This window comes from Bos taurus, chromosome 4 (assembly GCF_002263795.3).
Source record: "Bos taurus isolate L1 Dominette 01449 registration number 42190680 breed Hereford chromosome 4, ARS-UCD2.0, whole genome shotgun sequence".
Taxonomy (NCBI): domain Eukaryota; kingdom Metazoa; phylum Chordata; class Mammalia; order Artiodactyla; family Bovidae; genus Bos; species Bos taurus.
In genome coordinates, this window is record NC_037331.1 from 93,558,645 (window position 1) to 93,581,596 (window position 22,952).

The window sequence follows — 22,952 nt, forward strand, 5'->3', positions numbered from 1 at the left end:
TGAGATGGCTGGATGGCATCACCAACTCGATGGATGTGAGTCTGAGTGAACTCCGGGAGTTGGTGATGGACAGGGAGGCCTGGCATGCTGCGATTCATGGGGTCACAAAGAATCAGACACAACTGAGTGACTGAACTGAACGTTTCTCCTAAGATGATTCATCTTCATTCTGGGAAACATGTTGGTAGATGTTATACTGGGAGAATAACTATTTCAGTTTCACTCCTTATTTGCCTTTTGACAGTGTGCATTAAACATTATTATTTAGGGCCTTCATCTTTTTCTTTTCTTCCTACCTTCTTTCCTTTTCTTTTTTTTTTTTAATCAACACTCCTACTACTAGCCCTACCACTGCACCTTGCAGTTGACTAAGTAAGTACTCTACACTGACCTCCCTTCACCCAGGAAGGTGGGTAGAACAGAGCTTATAGCTTGTTTTGTAGAGGCAGCTACACTAGGACTCGCCCAGGGTCACTCAGCTGCTGAACGGTGAAACCAAACCCAGATCTCCAGGACTCTGTACTGCCTCTGTGGGCTCCTTTCGCCCCACTTCACTCCATTTTGCCAATCCACTCAACCAAGAAACTAAAGACGGTATAAAACAGATGAAAATCATCATCTTTACTGTATCTGATCAAACTGTTACTTGGTGTGGCTCACGTTTTTCAGACTTGTTTTGAGGAATGGTCATAGCCATGTGTTGCTCACTTTAGAAATCAGTGTCATGATGAGTCTTAACAGAAGCAAACAAGTAAATGGAGTCAAAATCCAAGATCTAACGTTATATCCTGGGAATTCCCTGGCGATCCAGTGGTTAGGACTCGACCTGTCATTGCCAGTGCCCAGACTGAATCCCTGGTCAGGGAACTAAGATCCCTCAAGCTGCATGGTGCAGCCAAAAATTTGTTAAAATAAAGTGCCCCGTACGGTAGCTACTAGCTATATGTGGCTGTTTGAATTTAAATGGAAGTTGAATAAAATTAAAAATTCAGTTATTCAGTCACACTAGCCACAAAGTGCTCAGTTAGCCATATGTGACCTGAGGTGCTAGTTTTTTTATTTAATTTTAATTTATTCACATTCAAGTTTAAATCGCCACATGCAACTAGTGACTACTAAAGGACACAGATACGCAGCATCCCCATCACTGCTGGACAGTGCTGCTCTGAAGACCGCGGCAAAAGCACTGTGGCCTTCTGGCAGGTTGTGCCACCCTGCACAGGGGAGGGCAGCAGAAGTGCATCACAAGCCTCCTCCAGCGACCTTCTCAGCTCAGAGACAGCAGAGCTTTGCTAAAAAAAACCTGCCACGTGACTCCAGTAATCCGCAGCCAGTAAACAGCTGGGCAGAGGGTGGCAAGAAGAGCTGGCCTATTTTTGTGCACTGCAGAGTCCTGAGCAGGAAAATCGGAGACAGGAAGCAGTGGCGACACCTAGACTCACTTTCTGGTCCCTGTATTCACAACCAAGGCCACTTGCCCATTTCCACTTGGATGATCCACAAGTGCAAATTCCTCTTCTCAGCTGCAGCCGTCTTCAATGCAGGTATGCTAATGGACTTATCATGGCCCCCAAAAGGATGAAATATCCAGAGCCTTGTGGGTTACAGTCTGAAAGAAGCCATTAGCATTGGATGAATTCCAGATTTCACAATGAAACGTGGCTGCTTCTGAGAAATGGGAACGTGGAGATGTGTGATGGCGCTCTTGATTCTAGAATCCAAAGAGGGTTACAGTTCTCTGTCTCATGTATGTTACTCATCCAGCCCTTTTGTACCATAGAGGTTTGTCCTCCTTCCCCACCCGCTTCATTATGATCTGAGGTCCAAAATGCCTTCCAGAATAGCTCTCAGAGGGAAGTAGCAGTTTTTTTGACACCCTGATCTCCACCCCCTCCATTCCCCCAAGATATACATTGATGGCACTAATTTGGGGGGCATTGTGAGCATACAATAACTGTTTACTACTACTACTATTACTGTTATTAAACACTCACATTGAATGGGAAGGGATTTAGTCTTCAGAGGGTTCACTCATAACATCTCTGGGATGCATTCTTAGGATCTGGTACAGTGAGCTGGAAGAAGGAAGTGAATCTCACACTGAGAATCCTTGCTTCAGAAAGCCTCTGGCACTAATAGACAAAGATTGTATTCCTGAGGCATGCTGGGGCAGACAAAACTGAGACCCAGTTCTCCAGAAGTACCAAGTCTTTTCTGTCACTCATCAGACATTGCCTATACGGCTCAAGGAGTTTTTACTTTTGGTGTTCTTTGGTGCCTTTGTCTCCTGCAAAGATGCTGACCTGTGGATACATTCCGAAGGAGCAGAACTGCCTCTTGAAAGTGTCACTGTGGGGAATTCCCTGCTGGTCCAGTGGTTAGCACTCAGTGCTCTCACTGCCGAGGGCCTGGGTTCAATCCCTGGTCAGGGAACTAGAATCCCACAAGCTACATGGCACAACCAAAGAAAAAGAAAGGATCATTGTGATGTTTAGAGTCCTCTTTCTCCTTGCAGAGTCTGCAAGTTCAAAGGGGATGTGTCATCTCCTCTACACCATCATAAACTGGAGTGGCCTCAGGCATTCATCATTTTACACAAGGAATTGCTACTAATTGAGGCCCTTCAGAGAAAGGTAGGGCCTTTACAATGAAATGACCCCTATACATTGGTCTTGATTCTTAGTACTCATCTGAGCCATGGCCAGGTCCTTCAGATGCTTTGAGGTATTTTTCACATTGAAAGCTGAATGTCTTCAGAGTTGGCTCCTTGGGACCCCAGAGGGAATTAGCACACGTGTGAAGCCAGGTTGGTCTGTGTCTGGTATTCTCAGCTTGGGGAAACTTGACAAGTTAGGGGCGTTCTGGGCAGAGGACTCTCAGGTCAGGGCTTCAGGGCAGAGATTGCCAAGAAGGTACCCGCCATCTGGCAGACAGACACCACTGACCACGGCATCCTCTCCACCTCCAGCGTCCTCAAGGCCAAGTTACATGTTTCGTTATTTCATTCTCCTTCCCTTTAGGTCCCCAGATCTTTCTGAGTCTTTGTATTCGAAAGACAGATTCTGGTCTTAGATGATTCCAGCTCCTTGTAACCAAGACAGAATCTTGGTGCCTGTCATTGCAGGTAATATTCTGTAAAGGGTTTTTTTTTTTTTTTTTTTGCATACCAAATCTAGAGCCATAATTGGACAAGTTTAATTGGAATCATTACTATTCAATATGTGGATGAAAAAGCAGTTTTAATTAAGCATGTAAGAGGGGGATTAATCACTGTTCACACAAGAACTAGATTATCATAACAGGAGAAATTCTTATAAAGTTTTTAAGGTTCTTGGTTAAGTGTACTTTTCTCTTTTTATTTGTGCTTGCATTAAGATTTTGAAGGAATGTCAGCACACTGTTTCTAACTCTGATAGCCTGCACATCACAGCCACTATGGTTTTGGGGCCCTTCTGGCTCTCAGATTACCTGTGTAAATACAGGGATTCACTTCTCAGCTCTACCATTTGCTTAATAAAGAGCGAATGTGCAGAACCTAGCAGCAGCAGCAGCAGCAGCAGCCTAGCAGAGCAGTAATCTGAACAGGATAAACATGCTTCCTCTTTGTGTGATGCTCTTTCCCCATCCTCCTGCCAAGAGCAGGATATCAAATGAAAGGAAGGTTGTGGTTGGAGTCAGTAAAGTGAATGTCTAAGTGGCACCTGCTTCATTCACCAGATCTGCTTTCCTGGGGCCTCCCACTGTACATCTGCTCCTGACAAAGCCTCTTTTCTCCTCCTGTTGGTCAGAGTTGAGAGCAAAGGCCCAGCGAGGAGACATACTGGTTTTGCTTTGTCAGCACGATTGCCTGTGACATTATAATTATACCAAATCTTCATTATTAGAAAGGCCCCAATTTAGAGGTTTTCAGAGCCTAAATGGGGTTTTCAAAAGTAAAATTGATAGAAACATCTTTTCTGTTGTAAAGCTAGCAAATGGATCTGAGAATCATTGAAGGGGTCTCAATATGGAAGCTGAGACACTGCTGTGAGCGAGACTACAAAGACCTGCTATCAGATTGGCTCACCAAGGCGGCCAGCAGTTCTCTGACTGTGCCCACCCCAGCCTCCCCTGCTGCTTGTGGTGCCCTAATGTGTAGCTCCACTGCAGTACCCTCCAGTGCTGGCAGAGTTTCTCACCGGGGCACCCAGGAGGCAGGATGTGTTAAAATAAGTTGATGGGGTCGGGCAGTAAAGAAAAAAGCTATAATGTAAATAAGGGAAATGCCAGGAAAATATATTTTAGGTGAATGCAGAGTGTCTAATTTCAGATTGAGTTTCCATCTAAACAGAAGTAACTCTTAGCATGTTCTGCAGTGTGTATGCAGTTGAAGCACGCTTAAGGTGTGGAGTTGGCTCACTGAAAGCTCTGGGAAGGTTTTAGAGCCTTGCTCTAGCCCTTTATAAACTGAAATTAATTAAAATCAAATAAAATTAAAGACTCAGCTCCTCAATTACACTAGCCACGTGTCAGGTGCTCACAGGTACGCTGTGCCCTGCTTCACAGTGAGTTCTCATGGACAGGACTGTTGTAGAGATTGGTCTGAACCTCCTGAAATGTCTTGACTGCTTAAGTGAGCCTTGGACTTATGGAAAAAACCTGAACAAACTTTCTGGCCACCCCAATATTTCAGCCTTGCTGGAAGGAGAAAAGGAAACTTGCCTGATTATTTTTGGATCAGCTTCCAATGGTGTTTCCTAACTATGATCTTTGTCTTTTCACCTTAAAATTATTTTTCCTCCAAGAATCTTGTGTCCTTTCCTCAGCCCCTCCAACTTCTCACAAAATAGTAATAATAGTGATACTAAAAATGTATTGCAACTATGAGAAAAGACTTTAATGTTTGGAATGTCTACTTATAGCTGACCTGCTCCCTGGCCTTCCCTTCCTTCAGCTTTCACAGCCCCACTGTTTGCCTGAAGAATTCTTTTCTCATTAAACAGAGCTTCTCATTGACAAGAGGGCATGTGAACACTTGGGGGCCAAGATTGTGTATATGGATTGTTCATTTTGTGTACAATGTGGAGTGTGGACAATATTCCTGAGGGTTGAGCACTGAGCTGGTGGCATCTTCCATTTTCAGCAAGTCTGGGGAGTAAGGGCAGACCTTTAAGCTTGTTTCTTCCATATGTCCGTCTCTGTTAGCTACTACATGGTGGCTTTGACTCCTGGGAGAAAACCTTTATGAAATAACGATGTGTATGTATGTTAGTCGCTCAGTCGTGTCTGACTCTTTGCGACTCCATGGCCTGTAGCCCACCAGGCTCCTCTGTCCATGGAATTCTCCAGACAAGAGTACTGGAGTGGATTGCTATTCCCTTCTCTAGGGGATCTTCCCAACCCAGGGATCGAACCCAGGTCTCCTGTATTGTGGGCAGATTCTTCACCATGTGAGCCACCCATACTACCTCAAATTTAGACAATATCTCTCTTCTCAAGAACTTAAATTATTTAAATATAATGTTACTTATCCTCATAGCAGCCCTATGAAACAGAAATGGCCCTGTTGGTTTTATAAATGTAAATATAGTCAATTCTTAGTTGCCATACACCGAATATCTGTCATGCAAATCACTCATGGCACATTTTAAATCCTTGGACAGTGTCTCTAAGCAAGCCAGGGTAAAGCCTGAACCATCTCCTCCACCCCCTGCCCAGCTGCTGCATACTTAAGAAATACAAATTAGTTTTCATGTTAGCTTAAAGAAGACATGATTAGAAAATAAGTCTGTGACAAGAAAAGCACATCATGAAATCAGAGTTTAGCGGGGGCACTGTGGAGGAAATGACCCATCCTTCCTTTGGTTCAACTAAGAGGTGACTATAAAGATCTACCTTTATATCATGAGCATCATTAGCACTCAGTGTGCTGGCACGTTTCCCAAAGGAATTTGTAAACCCCATGGGTAGATGTCAAAGACAGCTCTGTACCCCAGGCACAGGTGTGCATGGGAAGCAGACTTCCTGCTGCTGCCCTTTCTGGTGGCCCTTTTTGCCCAATGCTTTTGAAAAGTTCTGTGTCATTGTCAGACCTCTGTATAGCAAATTGCCTGTTGCAAATGGATGCTGAACAGGCCACAGGGGCTTCATCTTTGTGGAAAGAAGGAAGTGGCTGGAGGGTAGACTTAAGAGGCTACCCTTCCAGGCACTGCAGCCTACATGGGTGGTGGCATTTCTTTATTCTACAGTCCTCATCACCCGGTCACCTAATGGTTTTGAGCCACCAGGGAAGCCCAAAAACACTGGAGTGGGTAGCTTATCTCTTCTCCAGGGGATCTTCCTAACCCAGAAATTGAACCGGGGTCTCTTGCATTGCAGGCGGATTCCTTACTAGGTGAGCTATCAGGGAAGCCCCAGTGGCTTTAGTAACCATTAATGATATTATGTAGATCCATTATTTCACTAGAAGTTTCAAACTAGTGATTTCTCTAGTGTTATCATTCCTCTGCCTTTATTAGCTGGAATTCTTTTATAAAGAACTTGTCCCCATTAACAGCTTGGTTATGCTAACTACAGTCCAGAGGAAAGATGGAATAATACTCAATTTAAATGAAGTTTATAAGATAGATTTCTTTCTTTGTGATTGTCAGACCCCTTAACTGTTTATTTCCACCTCTAATCTACTGTCTTTAGGTGTCTGACTGTGTCTAAAGCAAATTTTGCTGAGGCACTCAGTCATGTCTGACTCTGCGACCCCATGGACTATAGCCCACCAGGCTCCTTTGTTCATGAAATTCTCCAGGCAGGAATACTGAAGTAGGTAGCCATTCCCTTCTCCAGGGGATCTTCCTGACCGAGGGATCAAGCCTGGGTCTCCTACAAGTGGATTCTTTACCATCTGAGCCATCAGGGAAACCCCTAAATGATGCTCTAAGATTGGGCTAAGTGAGGCATTGAAAAATCAGGAGAGCACCTTCGGCAGATTTTTGCCTCAGTCTGTCCTTGTTCAGATGGAGGAGGCAAGGGCTGGGTGGTAGGCACAGAGGGTGGGAGTCCTTACACTAGTCTCTCTCCTTTTGTGCCTATTTGAAATTTTCTGTAATAAAAATTTTGAACATAATAACAGAAAAATAAATCTCCATTCTTAACTCTAGGTAAGAAGACCTATTGGTCTTCTGATTGGTCCATTTCTACACCCGACTATTGCAAACTCTTGGTAAACAGCTTGGTAACTTTCTCCTAAGGTTTCTGTCAGATGGGCTGCATTTAATGTTTAAAAATACCAACTCTTTGCGTATTGTTCACACCTTGTCTGCTACACAGACCTTGGAGATGTGGAGTGTTTCCCCACCCCTCCCAGTGATCTCTGGAGCTTTACTGGATTGCTCCCGCCCTTCTCCGTACATCTCTGGTCAGACATCCTCCTGAGTACCTACATGTCCTGCAAGCTTTCAACACTTTTCTCTCCTGCCATTTTTGGTTTAAAGCCCTCTTGGTCAGAACAGCATGGATCGGAGTCAGTTTGTTCAGTCTTCCATTGGGATTTCAGTCTCCAGGATGTAGCCCATGGTGATTCTGAACACTAAAGGACAAAACCCTGATTTCGTTCGTGTTCCTGGGGACTCTAGTAATTTCAAGAGGGAATAGTAAAATTATATCTACAAATTGTGTTTTGAAATACATTCACTAATAAAGTAAAAGTGAATTCACTCTTAACGTTTGGCTTGTGGGATGCAGGCAAGACAATTTTCTTGTGGTCTGCAAAATCAAGATTAAGGACACAGTGAAACTGCCCTACCCAGAAAAGGCCACTGCTATGGAAGTTATTCCAGAAAGTGGTTTTTCCAAGAGCAGGTTGAGATTGTCTGGTCAGAGGAGAGAAATCTTGGGTGCTGAGAAGTGCCTGTTACACCAGGGTACCTCTGAGTCTGCTATTGGCTTCATGAGAATATTCAGTACTTGCCAGATGTAATACATATTTTAATCCATAAATCCCTCAAATGCCCTCAAAAGCCATGGACTTTAAAAACACGGAAAAGGAAGATTAAATGTCCCAGGAGCAGCTAATATAGCAGAAACAGAACCACTGAGAGAGAAATGCTTTTTCTGTTTCTCCCTTGTCTTACTATTATGAGGGTTACCTGGCTCTCCTTTTCATTTGATATCATTGTTCTTTTCATGACCTTCATTTTCTTGCCCTCATCTGTCTTCTTTCCATGTGGTCCTTGTTTGTGTTTCTCGGCCTCTTTATCTGCCTGCTGCCTGCCTACTAGCTTCTTTACCTGGTTTTCCATCATGTTCTCCCATCTCTATGCCAGGACACACCATGCCTATTTTTCTTCATATAATAGTGGCTTTCCTTAGATGTCAGGCACTGATGTAACTTCTTTCCAGGCCTGGAGATAAGATTTTTTAAAGGACTTCTCTCCTTCCTGTCCTCCCTAAGGACACTTATAGATATTTTTGATGGCTCTTTAAAAACTGTAGAAGTAACTTAGGTAATAACAATAGATGATTTCACTTTCTTATTTATTCCTCTCCTTTCCAGTCACAGTCACAGGTTCCCCATTTAAGCCAGCATTTTCCTAATACATACAGTTCACTTTCTTATGCATAAACCACAGAAAGTATTACGTGGTGAATTTTTCCTTTCAGCTTTAAGAATTATTGCTCTTTCACCAACTGTTACGTTTACTTGATAATTTGTTTAGCTACTTTTCTCTCACAACCATCAATATTTTTTCCCAAACTAAAAGATATTTCCATGACCAACTAGGAAGGCCTTTGGGCTGAAAGGTTCAGTTACAGCAAACAACAATTCCCAAAGGTTTCCCAGATTGTGAGAGCAAATGAAAGGCCCATTCTTCCTCAGGCTGTCTGTCCGCTCTGTCTTGTCATGGTGTGGGGTGCGGGGAGGGCAGCCTGTGGTTCTGGGTGACCCTGAGTAGGCTTGCAACTCTGAGCTCTGCTGGGCTCCAGCGTGTGCCGTTAGTTTTGGGGTTTAGAAGTTTATCGGCATGGTGACATCATATCATACTGACCCTGATCTTAATACTGATTAGTGGTTTAGCCTAGGTTGTGTCTTTACTGCTATACCGAATCAGCAGCTATTGCATACATGTCATCATGTGGTTCCAGTGCCTGTGCTGACCATCGCTGCATTCAGAAAGGAAGCAGCCCTCCAGTCCATCTGCCCTGATTTCATGGCTTTTATCTCTAATCTTTACATCTTTGAAGGCCTTTGGCGAATGATGTGCTTCCTGGCAGGAGCAGATCGCAGCTGAAAGGAGATCTGCACTGTCTCTGCTTTCCTTTCTGCTTCCTGAGAGCTGTAGTCTAACATCTGTGACCCCAGCCAGGCTTTATCAGACCTCTCATTCCAAATCATTTGGGAAAGCAGCTGACAGTGTTCACCTACTGTGCACCAGGCACTGTGCCAGACTCTACCCACGTCAGCACATCTAGTTCTCAACAACCCTGAGAATATTAGGAATTACCATTTCATGTAGGAGGAAAGTGAGACTTCATAAGCCTGTAAGTGGCAGAGCCAGGATTCTTTCTGACTGGGAAGCTAATGGAAATACAAGCGCCTGTTCCACCTTCACATCAAATGCACTGAACTGCCATACAGCACTCGGCTGCTGCCTTAAGAGTGTTGTGGGGACAACAGTACTCATTCCAAAGCGGAGTAAAAGGCTTCGGGCCAGAGACCACAGCTAAGGGGAATGTAATCAAGTTTCTGAAAATCATGAAGAATGTGATCAATTGTCATATTCAGGTATTAACGTCTACTGTGTTCAAGTTGCTCACTGTTCAAGAACATCGTCCTGCCAAGATCTAAGTAAGCAGTGTTTGTATAGAGAAAAACAGTACCTATTTGGGAACAGGTTAGCACAGATCTGGTGCCAAATGAGTGGTGAAGCAATAAAATCCCCAGAAGGAGAGAACCCGGTAGGCTGTTAGGTCTGGAGGAACCCCTGAAAGACAGGGAAAGAACAGGACGTAGGTTGGCAGGGGTAATTCTAGGCAGAGAGACCTGCCTGAGTAAATACATGTGGTGGCTAGGGTATACTGAGGAGACAGGTACAGTTGTGATGAAGGCATAAGGTAGAGTATTTGTGGGAAAGGCTGATATAATCCCTCATCTATTGGCTATTTGGACTTTATTTTCCCTTAGTAGGGAGCCACTAAAAAGGCGGGGGGAGTTGGAGTAGCTGTTGTCAAACAGTATCTCAAGATTTAGCTAACTGTGATGTATAGACTTATTCATCAGATCTCAAAACGCTGCTGCTGCTGCTAAGTCGCTTAAGTCATGTCCGATTCTGTGCTGCCCCATAGACGGCAGCCCACCAGGCTCCCCCGTCCTTGGGATTCTCCAGGCAAGAATACTGGAGTGGGTTGCCATTTCCTTTTCCAATGCACAGAAGTGAAGAGTGAAAGTGAAGTCGCTCAGTCGTGTCCAACTCTTATCAACCCATGGACTGCAGCCTACCAGGCTCCTCCGTCCATGGGATTTTCCAGGCAAGAGTACTGGAGTGGGGTGCCATAAATGAATTCCCGTCAGTAAATAAATTCCAGTTATATGCATGTGTGTGTGTGAGAGAGAGACTCATCATGTGGTAGGTTAGTGATGAATTCATTACCTCAGAAGAGGCCAGGAATAGAGTAGATCAGCTCAGGAATGATGAATCCAGAGTGTGCAGGGCAGTGACCCTAACCTTGAAGTCACTCTCGCTGGCGCCCGTGGTCTACCACAAAGCCTCCCCTGGTGACACGTTCAGAGACAGAGCACTGCAGAACCCGTTTTGCAGAAACCAAGGAAAAGCAAATATCTGAATTTTCAGAATGTGTGTCCCCATGTCCATCGTGTGGAAGTTTTAGAAGATCCCTCTGGCTTCTGTCTGGGGAGCAGAGAGTGCATTGGAGCCAGGGCTGACGCAGGGCAATGTGGAGGGAAGCTAACACGTAGTCCAGGCAAGAGAGGATAGGAGTTCACCCAGGGGATCAGCGGCCAATGGCGGCTGGGTTCTGGGTTTATCTTTGAAACGAGAAAATTTGCTGATGAATTGCGTGAGAATGGCCTGACTTCCAGGTTTTGGGCCTGAGCAACTAAAAGAATGTAATTGCCATTTGTTAAGATGGGAGGAGCGTGTTTGACCATTTGGGCTCAAGAATGATACCCAACTGGTAGAAAAATAGAGCAGGGTCAGGACTCCTCTTTCTGTTCTGGGGCCAGCAGTTCCTCCAGGATTTGGGGGCTGACTGCTATTGGCCAAGGAAATCCTTGCACTGGGACCTGAAGTTCCCAAGTCTCTTTTGGCCTCTTTTTCCGTTTTTGCCAATTCTGTAAACCTTACCAAGAAGCCTGAGAGGAGAGGCAGCAGTGAGCCCAAAAGGGACTGTCCTCTCCCTTCCTGGTCCCTACTGGCTGTAGTGGTCAATGGTAAAGGCTTGCCGGTACCTGCAGAGACTCCCAGCTGCCTTGCCTTACCACCGGCTCGGTCACTCAGTCTCCCTCAGTCCATGTTTTGTTTTGTTTAAATCAACTTTTTACCCATATGCTTTGGAATTTAAAGAAAAGGGGGGATTAGATTTTCTAAACTGAAGAACTCTATGGTTTCTTACAGCTTTGAAAGATGAGGTACTAGAGATTGGGGTACTAAAAGCTCCAGGTTTTTATAAGTGTGTGCTTTTATGGTAAGTCCATGGTTCTCCCAACAGTACTTGCCTATCATTTGTGAAAGGGAAGAATACCTGCCCTGCCTGCTGCTCCAGAGTCTCAGCAGGAAGCGAGTGCTGTGCAGTGGGGGTGAGAAGACTTTGAAAAGCACTGTACAAATGCCAGGAGAGCTTTCTTACTAGGGTTGTGCAGGGTCTCTGTGAAAAACAAAAAGGAGAACTTCAAGTCCCTAATGTAGAATGGGAAAGGCTTCCTGTTGCTTAATCAGTCGAAATGACCTAGAATACAAGCTGAGATTAACATACGCCTTCTAGATTAGGGCTAATCAGGGGCAGGCTGAGCAGATGCAGGGACAATCCTGGCCTGATTACTGAACCTCAGCATTTAATCATCTCTCTTGCAAGGGCAGCCAGCCGATTTAGTGCGCGCTGGGTTTCCAAGCCTCTAGCCCCCTCCCCCTTTCCTTGCCATGGACATAAAGGCTGCTAGGTCAGAGACACTGAGATGATTTAATCTAATCTCATGTCAAAATGGCTGTGTGTGTGAGATTCTAAAACCCTCACAGTGGGATGGTAATGCACTTATTTAAGGTGGAGGCAGACTGAAACTGTGTGTAGAGAGTAACGCCTTGGATTTCAAGGCATCCGAGGTTATGAAATGCCCTGTATATGGGATTTCTCCAAGAAGCTTTTTAGATATGAAGTCGCTGTCACTAGTCATTCACTCTCGAGATGGCTTTGTATGGGAGTCATCACCCAGTTGTTAAAGGCCAAATTTACTCCTTCCCAAGCTGTGAAGTACAGAATATGAGGTCTTTTAAAATGGTTTTATTTGGATGAGCTTTGAATGGAGTTGTTTCTGTGTTGCTTTTTCTGGAAACTTCCTAATCACCTGAAGGCTCACCCATGTCAATCATTCTGTCCTGGGGTTGGGGGGAAGGTAGACACCTGTGCAATCTCAGAAGGCAGGTTTCATTCAACTGTGTAGAAAACACCTGCTCATTGCTAGGGACTCAAATACGGAGATTCCATCTCTCCCTTAAGGAATTTACAGTTTCCCTGGAGATAAGACAAGTAACCAGTGATAAAGTATATGACCCTCACCTCCTCCATGGAGACCAGTGCAAAGTGCTGTGGACCCTTGGGAGAAGAGGAGCTCAGACAGGAGAAGGAGAGACTGCAGCTGAAGGAAGAATAGAAGCCCATTCAAGGAACAAGCCAACAGTCATTCCAGGCAGAAGTCAGAAAGTGTGCACACCATGGAGGCAGGTGTGGAAAGAGCCTCAATCAAGTCGTTCACCTTCCTGGAATTCACGTATCACCAGGCTGAACTAACTGAGCAACAGGGGCTGATGTGAAAGGCTGAAATACCTCCAAAGGGATTTGGACTTTATATTCCATGGGCCATTGGAAACCAGTGAAGAATTGTAAAAGAGGAGAACAAAATCAGTTTGTGTTCAAAAGATTATTCCGGTTATAGCAGTGTCAGCTAGTTTGAATTTCTGCATTTGAACCCTTTTCCATTTTATTTTAGGGCAAATCTTCCATGATACTAAAAAGTGTTTCAACAACAGTGTGGGACATGGACCCACATCATAGGTAACCCAAACACATCATAAACCAGTAAGAAAGAGATTTAATTCTAACAGTTCTTCCAGTTTCTCTCCATCCCAGCACTGACCCAGGACCGTTGCTCGTAGTCAGTAAGAAGGTCCCACAGTATTCAGTGTATTTGTAAAGTTTGTAACTTGTTATCCCAGCTTAGAGCTTTTGAACTGAATCAGTCTCAGAAGCAAGAACAGTGAAATAAGACTGATATTTGCTTCTGGTTTTGGTTGCTGTTTGCTAGCAGTACTCTTGCCTGGAGAATCCCATGGACAGAGGAGCCTGGTAGGCTACAGTCCGTGGGGTCGCTCAGAGTCAGACACGACTGAGTGACTTCACTTTCACTTTTCACTTTCATACATTGGAGAAGGAAATGGCAACCCACTCCAGTGTTCTTGCCTGGAGAATCCCAGGGACGGGGGAGCCTGGTGGGCTGCCATCTATGGGGTCACACAGAGTCGGACATGACTGAAGCGACTTAGCAGCAGCAGCAGTGTGAGGGTTCTTTGGAGGTGTCCTGGTTTTGCCACAGGGCATTTGGCAAAAAACGTTACTTTATTAACTTTGTCTGTTTTGACCAGAAGACAGGATGAAAGTGATGATGGAGATCCACTAGGATGATGGAAGGGGGTCTTGGTCTTCACATATTCACATATACTCAGGCCCATTCCTACAGTCTGGATGCCAGGGACTAGAGCCCAGCCACACGTTGGTTAGGGCCCGCAATAAAATCCCTTGACCTGCTGCCCTTGAGGCTGTGCTGATGCCAGTATTTGGCATACCTTGTACCTCATACTAAACATGAGCCAGAGCCAGGCCTGACCTTGAAGGAGCCCTCAATCTAGGGCTCAATCTAGGTAGATGGGGAAGACCTAGCTACATGCATTAGCCAGACCTACCAGATTATATCCTATTGTCCAATGCTTACTGAGAATCCCAAGGAGGCTGCTCTCAGTATTGACTAGAGCTGGGATAGGCTTCCAAGCGGAGGGTTTTAAAAGGGAAGGTGTGGGCAGTAAGGGAATTCCAGGTAGCAAACAGCTTGAGCAAAGGCCCAGAGAAAGGAAGGTTACCAATGTGTTGGAGAATTGAGAATAGTCCAGGGTGATGCCCAGAGCACAGGGAATCAAGGCTGTAAGGGAAGTAAGGCTGGACAAATCACAAGAGTCCTGAATGCCAGGCCCAACATTTGAACTTTACTATAGGCTTTGGGAACCTTTTAACTAGCATCAGGGAATTTGAAAAGTTTGAGCTTGGGAAATGACATGTTACAGAAAGATAACTTGGGCGGCAGAAAGGAGTGAATGGAAAAAGGAACTGACTAGAGAGATGTGAAAGCTGTTTGCAAAGGTCTAGGTGAAAAACATTGAAGCCAACAGCCTTCTGAAGCTGATGTATGGGCTGGCCCCCTCCTTCCCCTTTCAGGCCCCAGCATCTCAGTGTGAGGACTGTGGGCCATGCCTTCCATTCTTATTAACACATAGCAGGGTAAGCCTGGAATCCTAAAAACGCTACAAAACAGAACATTTAGCCTCATTTCAGGTTGCATCATAAAATGTTACGGTGTTGTATTGTGTTTGTCGCTCAGTCGTGTCCAACTCTTTTTGACCCCACGGACTGTAGCCCTCCAGGCTCCTCTGTCCATGGGATTCTCCAGGCCAGAATACTGGAGTGGGTAGCCATTCCCTTCTCCAGGGGATCTTCTCAACCCAAAGATCAAACCCAGGTCTTCTACATTGGTCTGAGCCACCAGGGAAGCATCAACAAATACTTATTTCCAAACTGTCAACAGTTATCCCTGGAAAACAATTAGATACAATTTAACGTTGTAAAATTGACATGTTATTTTATGTTTGATACTTCTTTTGGCATTAGGAAGTATGCTGGTAAAACATCCCTTTTTATAATTAATTTTTATTTTCATCAAAGTGATACACAGTTTTAAATGACAAAAAGAACTAAAAGACCTTTAAAAAAAAAATATATATATATATATATATATTTATATGTACCCCAGAGGCAACACTCCATGTTCTTTTTTCTGGTATGTATGTGTATTATTCTAAATAATAGTCATATTAATTATTTCTTGAGACATTATCACAATTTTCAATAACTCAGTTTCTATGTTTATATTGTTATAAACATAAAATTTTTATAAAGGTAAAACTTGTTCACTGCCACGACGAGTGGGTATGGTTAATCCTTGCTTTTTTTTTTCTTCTACTTTTTAAGGAGTAATCACCGGTTCTACCCAATTCTGGAAGACCCCTCGAGGTACTCTATCCCACAAGCTCATGCCACATCCCCTGTGTCCTCCAGACGTACTGCACAGCCCCCATCCTGGGCCCTCCTCCTGTCCCCAAGATCCCTACAGTGGGTTCTCTGTCTCCTGGACCCCACAGCCACTTATTTCTTAAGTTTTCCTGTCTCATTTCTTTGGGGAACAACCTTCAGAGCTTCCAAAGAAAGTGTGCACGGGTAGCCGGCTTTTGCAGCCCTTACAAGTCTGAAGAGGTGTTTATTCTGTCCCCACACTTAATTGGTGTGGGTGTCATTTCATGGGCTGGAGAGAGAATTCTAGGCTGAAAGCATTTTCTCTCAGAGGTTTGAAGCTACTGCTCCATCATCATCTAGCCTCCAGGCTTGTTTTGAGAAATCCAATAATGATTTCCAGTTCTTTGTATGTGACTTTTTTTTTTACCCTTTCTCAAATCCTTTGGGACCTCTGCTTTATCCTTAGTGTTCTGAAATTTTACAAAGCTGTGTCTTAGCATCCAGATCTTTTTTCTTCTGTTCTGCTGGGTATCTAAGGGGCCTTTTCAATCTGAAACTCATGTTTTTCAGTTCTAGGGATTTACTTGCAATGTGTCTGATAATTTCCTACCTTGTGTTTTTTCTAGTCTCTAGAAATCTTTTTTATCAGAGATTGGACCTCTTAAGGTCTCCTACTTTCCATCTTTTAATCTCTTCTGCTCTCTGGAAGATTTCCTTGACTTTACCGTGTCATCTTTCTGTGGAATGTATTTCATCTATTTGATTTCTTTAACAAATTTTCTCTCATTTTAATAAAAGTATCCGTTTGTATGATACAAATCTTTTCTGTCTCTGAAGATATTAGAGTTTAGGGCCATTTGTTTTTGTTTCTGCTCCCCACATTGTCTGTCGCCTCTGGGTTCCTTAAGAGTGAGGCACTGAAACACAGCTGCTGGGCTGTGCAGGGCAGAGCGGGGCGGCCTGCAGGGCTCGGGGTGGTGAGTATCAGGACTGTGTGGCAGATCTTTCATTGTCTCCACACCCCCGACCCCTCCCCTGCCCACCCACCAGATACCTCATAGATCTTTCCTGGGGCTTCTCCAGGTCAGCTTCTCAATACAGTGGATGAACTTCAGGTGTCTGGTCAACAAAGGCCTGGGTGTTGGGATTGGTAGGACCTGCTGGTCCAGTCAGTTGAATACAAACTGTCAGCTAACTCCTGTCTTTCACTTCTTCCTCTCAGTCTGCAGTAGCCCTGAGAACTCCAGGACACAGGACGTGCAGCTTCCCCTTCTTTAATGTCAGAACCACTTTATGTATGCTTTGCATCTCCCAGAAATATACTGGGTTGGCCCAAAAGTTTGTGTTTTCCCTAAGATGCTATTTAAAAACCCAAGTCAGCTTTTTGGCCAACCCAATATATTGCCATCTCTCATTCATATCTTTTTTTTTCTCCTTCACTATAATTTTTGTTTTATGAGGAAGAAGAATTTTATATGTGCATTTATTCTGTCTTATTTAACTGGAAATTCTTTTTTTTTTTTAATATGTCATATAAAATTGTCAGTTTTCCTTTCTTTGGAAGGACTGCCCTTTTCTGAAATTATTCACTTCCTCCTCTCTTTCTACTAAACACTTCTTTTTACTGTGAAATAATAGTGATATTAGGAGGTAGTTGGGATTTTTTTTTTTAAGTTGACCCCAGAATGTATTTAAATTTATACTGGTCTATGAAATCTAAAATCAGAAAACTAATGACCTAGGCTTTAGAAAAATAAAAAAGCTGACCCAGAGGAGAGGGACAATGGCCAGAAGGCAGGCTAAGTTTAAGGGAGAAGTTTTTTCAAGCTGAGAGAAATTTGAGCATAGGCAGAAAGAGGGTTGAAGAAGTCAGTGTAGCAGAATATCCAAGAACATGAGTGGTGGCCCCTTCTAGAGAGGAAGGCAGTCAGAAGAGACAGGCTTGTTGGGAGGAGAATTCGTCCCTGAGGGGTCTGTGCGAGCCTCCTAAAGTTGGAGAGAGGCAGGCAAGTGGGGTCATCTCTTGGCACATTGGGGAGGCCCTGTTCTGAGGCATGTTTCTACAACTTCTCCACATTCTCTTTCCTGATAGTCTGTTTTAAAGAATTAAAACGGGGTGGGGAAAGGGATGTATTTGTGCCTGGACAGTGGGTATGCAGTTACCTGCGGCTGCAGACAGTGGTACCCCAAGGGCTGGAGCCGATTGCCCTGTCCAGCCATCATCTGGGAACCCATGCGCGGCACTAACGGCCTCCCCTTTCTCCCCAGGACTGGTCCAGATCCCTGTGAGCATGTACCAGACTGTGGTGACCAGCCTCGCCCAGGGGAACGGGCCGGTGCAGGTGGCCATGGCCCCTGTGGCCACCAGGATATCGGACAGCGCAGTCACTGTGGACGGCCAGGCTGTGGAGGTGGTGACACTGGAGCAGTGACATTCAGCCATACCGTGGCATCATTTTCTAGTCTACTTCAAAATTTTTTACACGTTTGCAGAGGTGCAATCAAATGGAATTAAGTCTCTCGACTTTGGAAGAAAAGTTTTGTTAACCTTTTTTTTAAAAAGGAAGAAAGGCAGTGGATTTTGGAATTGCATTTTTTAAAAAGCACCACTCTTGATTTTCTGGGATTGGTGGAATAAGATACTGCATTGTCAATTTCACAGTCCCGAAAAAGCCAAATTGTGGCAGGACTTCTTTCTGCGGAAACGTGTGTATACTTCGGTGTGTGTATGTGTGAGTGTGAATATATGTATATGTGTACATATGAATATACACATTTACATATATATATAAAGTATATATATATATATGTGTATGTATATATATATATATATATATATAAAAGAAACCCGCATGGAATTATCTGTATGAAATCAAGGTGAGCTGTGGAAAAATAATTCACCCAGTTTAGTGGGTGTAGGGTACGTGGCCAGACAGCCACCTGGTTTTGTTCATACCAGGGTCATGCGTTGAGCTACTGACAAACTCAGGCAGAGGTGACCATGCCCTTCACCAAAGCTGCCTCCCAGTGGCCACCCAGAACTCTCCCTGCTGGGCTCACCTGAGAACGGAGGTTCCGGATTGGGGTGAGGTCCAGAAACTGTGCTTGCAAGATCCAGGGGCCACGTGGTCTGGCAGCTGAGACGCTCCTCGGGCTGGCCCAGATGCTGACCTTGCCACAGGCAAATGAAATGTCTTTAAAGCTCCCAGGCAGGACCGAGAGGGTTTTCTCCAGCCTCCCATCTCCTCCCCTCCCCAGGAAACCTTCTCGGTCTCACAGCTATTAACCCGTCGCTTTGGTTTTAAGGTCAGTCCTGAATTGGTCATGTGTATGAACTGAGGGTGACAGAAGTGTTAAGGGTTTGAGGAGTGCGTGCGCGCTGCGTGTGCTTGTGGGTGTGTGCATTGTGGAGAGAGAATGAGGCGGTGGGAGGAGTTGGAAGGGGAAAGGAAGGAGGGAGAGAAAAATCTTTTGAAGACCAGGGTGCACCAATGGGAGCAACCTTTTTCCCTTCCTGTGACTTCCTTTAGCTTAACAGAGGAGACAAGAACTGACAGGGGCTCCTGGCGCGAGGAAGGCTGGTCACCGGACTGAGGGGCATTGGGGAGAAGAGGGCTGAGGGTGCGTCCTGTGCCCCTGGATCAGGCCCGATCTCAGAAGGGACCCTGCAGCTGTCCCAAGGTGCATCATGCTAGGCCCAGGCCCCACAGCTTCCTTCTCATGGCTGTTAATTGGTCTGGGTGTTCTTTGTAACGAAATTCTGTGATTTCTCAGCCACAAGCCCTGAGTCTCCAGGGGTTAATTCACCTGACTTTTTGACAGGCCAAATCTCTGCTCCTTGAGTACAGGGACGACTCTTCCTCCCTCCTCCTGGGCCCCCCCCCACTCCCATGTGTGACTGTGTATTTAATGTTTGTTTTTTTTTTTAACGCGACATTAAAAAGATTCTTCACGTCTTGCTCAGCCTTTGAGAAAAGTTTCAGATTCTTGTATTTGCTTGTTTTATATAAAACTATCCAGTGTTCTTTGTATTTTTTTTTTCCTGTATGTAATGGGGGGAGGGAAGGGAAATTTACATAAAACAGTCCTAGTTCTACAATTTGTTATTTTTTTAATTATTATTTTTTATCATCGTTGTGAAACTGTCCAGGGGCTTTAAAGTCCGTGTTCCTTTGTGGTGAAATACCCTCCTGATAGTTTGAGAAATGCCAAGAAGAAGAAGAAAAGCAGAACCCCAGTAGCAGAGCATGGATTCTGTGTCGTTTTCCATTCTGTCTATTACTGCCTCATTCAATAAATAGTTAACAATGTGGCAACAGGAAGTGGAGCTGTTCGTCTGTGTAGGAGCACTTAGCCTCTTAGGAGCTCTCTTTTGGGGTGGCTTATTCTGCTTTGTAAAAGGAATAGGTGCTTCTATTCAAGCTCCGTGATCTTTGAACCGTGTTCCTTGGCGTTGTGGAGCCCTGTAAGGGGAGTGCAGAAGGGGAAGGGGTGGTTCCTGCCTGTGTTCCCTCACCAGAACAGCTCTGTTGAATCAGTTTTACAGAATGCTGTCCAGGGGGGTTATGGCGGGGGGCATCTAGTTTAAAAATTCCTAAAGATGGTTAGAAAACCTTTTCTCTGGAGTTCCTTTTTTAGGGGTTAATTGCATTCCACATTAAAATCAGGGTGGGTGGTGGTACTTGTCCATCTGTGTCCTCCCCACATGAATGGTGTTCAGTATTGCAGTGGGTTTTCCTTCTTGAAGTGGGGGCCCCATGCCTTTGTTCCCTTAAGGCCGCCCTCCTTGGCTTCCCTCACAGCTCACTGCTTTAACGTGGCAGCTGTCATTCTGCCCCTACCTCCTGCCGCACCCCCAGCTTCGGGCCCTTCCTAAAGCTCCAGTGGCTTTGCACTCCCATGCTCGTGCCCGCTGCTTTCCTCAGCTCAAAACGATGCTCTCCTTGCCACCTCCATCACCCTTCTTTCCTTTTGTTAGGTGTTTGGGTCTGTTTCCTGGTAATAATGATTACAATAGTTGAATGCGGGAGGCCAGAGATGTTTTCCTTGCTGACTGACGGTGGCTCCATAAAGCCAGTGCCACCCTTCTCCCTTCTTCTTGCCCAAATGGCACATCATCATCTATTGTCACCAGAGAGGGTGAGCCAGAGAAAGGACTGGTGGCAGCCAGATGAAGCAGACATTATTGCCATTGGGCACCCTTGCAACAGCTGGCTGTCTAGAGTCCCTCTGTGGGGATGGTGTCTCTCCATAGGCACAGTAATTCTGTTTGCCTGGCAAGACCCAGATGCTGCCTGTTAAACAAGCGTGTGTTGAAACTCTCTTTGGTGGGGCTGATGGAGAACTTCATTTCTGTTACTGCCCAAATCACAGCAGGAGCTGCTGACTCAGCTGCCTGCACAGGGCCCCGGCAGGTGGAGTCAGTGAGTAAAGCGGAAGCCGTTCCATTGTGAGAGGGGAAGGAGTGATGGAGATGGGCAGAGTGGAGAGCATCTCTAAAGAGAGTGGCCTCTCCTGAGTGCTAGTGGACTGTCTCCAAGCAGGAGGAACATGGGCCCTACAGTCCTGACTTCTAAATTTTCCAGAGAAACTGAGGAGTCCAGATTTGTGCATGAATCTCCTGATTTCAACAATAAATCAAAAGTCTTTTACATACTCTGCCAACAAAAGAAAACCCACCTGTAGACCAGCTCTGGCCCCAGGCGTCAGTTTTGCTTTAGTGAATGCCTACCATGTGCCAGGTGAATGAAGCATAGCAGTTGCCCAAGAAACAGGATGAGACGAGGAGATGTTTTTGTGTGAACAGACCGCGGCAGCCCAGCGTGATAAGGTGCCATCTGGACAGAGTGATGTGGCAGAAGGGGTTCTGTTATCTCATTTTATCTGCTGAAGGGTCCTCTGCAATAAGTAGTTTATCATCTAGGCTCCAGACAAGGATCTGGTGCTCACCGAAACCAACTACCTTGGGCTCGGAATTCTTGCCTTTAAGTCCTACATCTGAGAAGATCCATTGGCGATGCTGGTGACCACTGGAGCCATCTGAACTGAGATGAGTGAGCCGAGGAGAACCAGAAGGGCAGGGAAGAGAAGGGACTACTCACCCTGTAAGAAGAGCCCCAGCTGCCAGTGTGCCCTGGGCCTCACTCAGACCCAGACAAGGCTCATTTCCAGCCACTTCTCACGTCGAAGAGGGCCTGCTTCTGCATTCGCCTTCCTTCCTATCCGCTGCTGTTCCTCTTCTCTCCTCATCAGCACCCTCCCAGCCCCCTGCAAAGCATCAGCTGTGGATGGAGTAGCTCTGGGCCTGTGGTAGGCCCTTTTGGTATCGGGGGGAACGTCGAAGCTTATCTGGAGCAGAAGCTTCGTGGGCTGAGGAAGACAAGCCTACATTTCCTCTCGCACCTCCATCTCAGTGGGCTGTGGGCCGCCCAGGTCCTCAGACCAGGCCAGCCTGTGGCCTCCGCACAGCTCGTGCTCAGATGCTAGCATCAAGGACACCCATCAGTGCATCCCATCTGGCCTCTGCTGTTTGCTCCAGATTGGCAGCTCTTGGAGAAGATCCACCCGGGACAGTGGAGACAGCCCAGAGGAAGGAGGCGCACAGAGCGGGGAGATAACGGCGTTAGGACTGGACTCTGAAATAGCTGGAGAATTCTGCTCCCGCTGCTGCTGGGTCCCTGAATGAGTCCCCAACCCACTCTGAATTTGAGTTTCTCCCTCCTGAGAAACCAGTGGGCTGTTAGCGGATGTTTGTTGAGTACTGGAGTGTATTTCTGCAAAGAGTTGGAGATGGGAGGGCAAAGGTACCAGGATAATACTCATCTGCAGAGCAGGGCCAGGACCCCCAAAACCCAAGTCTTCCAGAGCCACCTTGTACGGTAAGGACAGGCCTGCGCCCTAGCCCTGTACAAAAGCCTTCGTAGCTCTAGTTTATGAGAACCATGGCCTATCTGCAATTCAGAGTGTTGATATGGTAGCAGTTAAAATAGTGAGCACTTGTACAGCTCTTACAGTGTGCCTTGTTCTAAGAGAGTTACTATACGTTGTTATTTATTAGTCTTTGCAAAAGCTCTGTTACTCCCTACTTTACAGATGAGCAAACTGAACCACAAAGAAGTTAAGAGGTAGCTTATTTAATACTTGGGGAGGGGAGCTAGAAATATTCCCCAAACTTAATGCGCTTGTCAATAAAATTGTTGGTGTAACTTAACTGGGTCTCAACTCAAATTTCTTCTGAATTTATTTACCCTTTAAGAAACTAATAATTGTCAGTTATTAAATGGCTGCTCTGCACAAGACACTATGCAAAATACTTTACACCTTTATTTCTAATCCTTTCCACAACCTCAGATGGAGGTTAGATTCCATTTTATAGGTGTGGGAGCTAAGACTTGGCCAATTCCGAGAACTAG

The 22,952-nt window shown here is 45.3% G+C and overlaps 1 protein-coding gene across 7 annotated transcripts in view; it reads left to right on the forward strand.

Annotated features, from left to right (window-relative positions):
- NRF1 (nuclear respiratory factor 1) overlaps positions 1–22,750 on the forward strand; it is a 130,744-nt gene extending 107,994 nt beyond the window's left edge. For 5 of the 7 annotated variants that reach the window (XM_005205682.5, XM_010804462.4, XM_005205683.5 and 2 more), the window contains 2 exons: positions 15,499–15,540; positions 17,809–22,750. In XM_005205682.5, coding sequence (XP_005205739.1) covers positions 15,499–15,540; positions 17,809–17,972 — 206 coding nt within the window. In that variant the 3' untranslated portion in view covers positions 17,973–22,750. Of the gene's footprint in view, positions 1–3,020; positions 3,125–15,498; positions 15,541–17,808 lie in introns of all 7 variants that reach the window. The other 2 variants (XM_010804465.4, XM_010804464.4) reach the window with 2 other exon arrangements.
- The last annotated feature ends 202 nt before the right edge of the window (positions 22,751–22,952 follow it).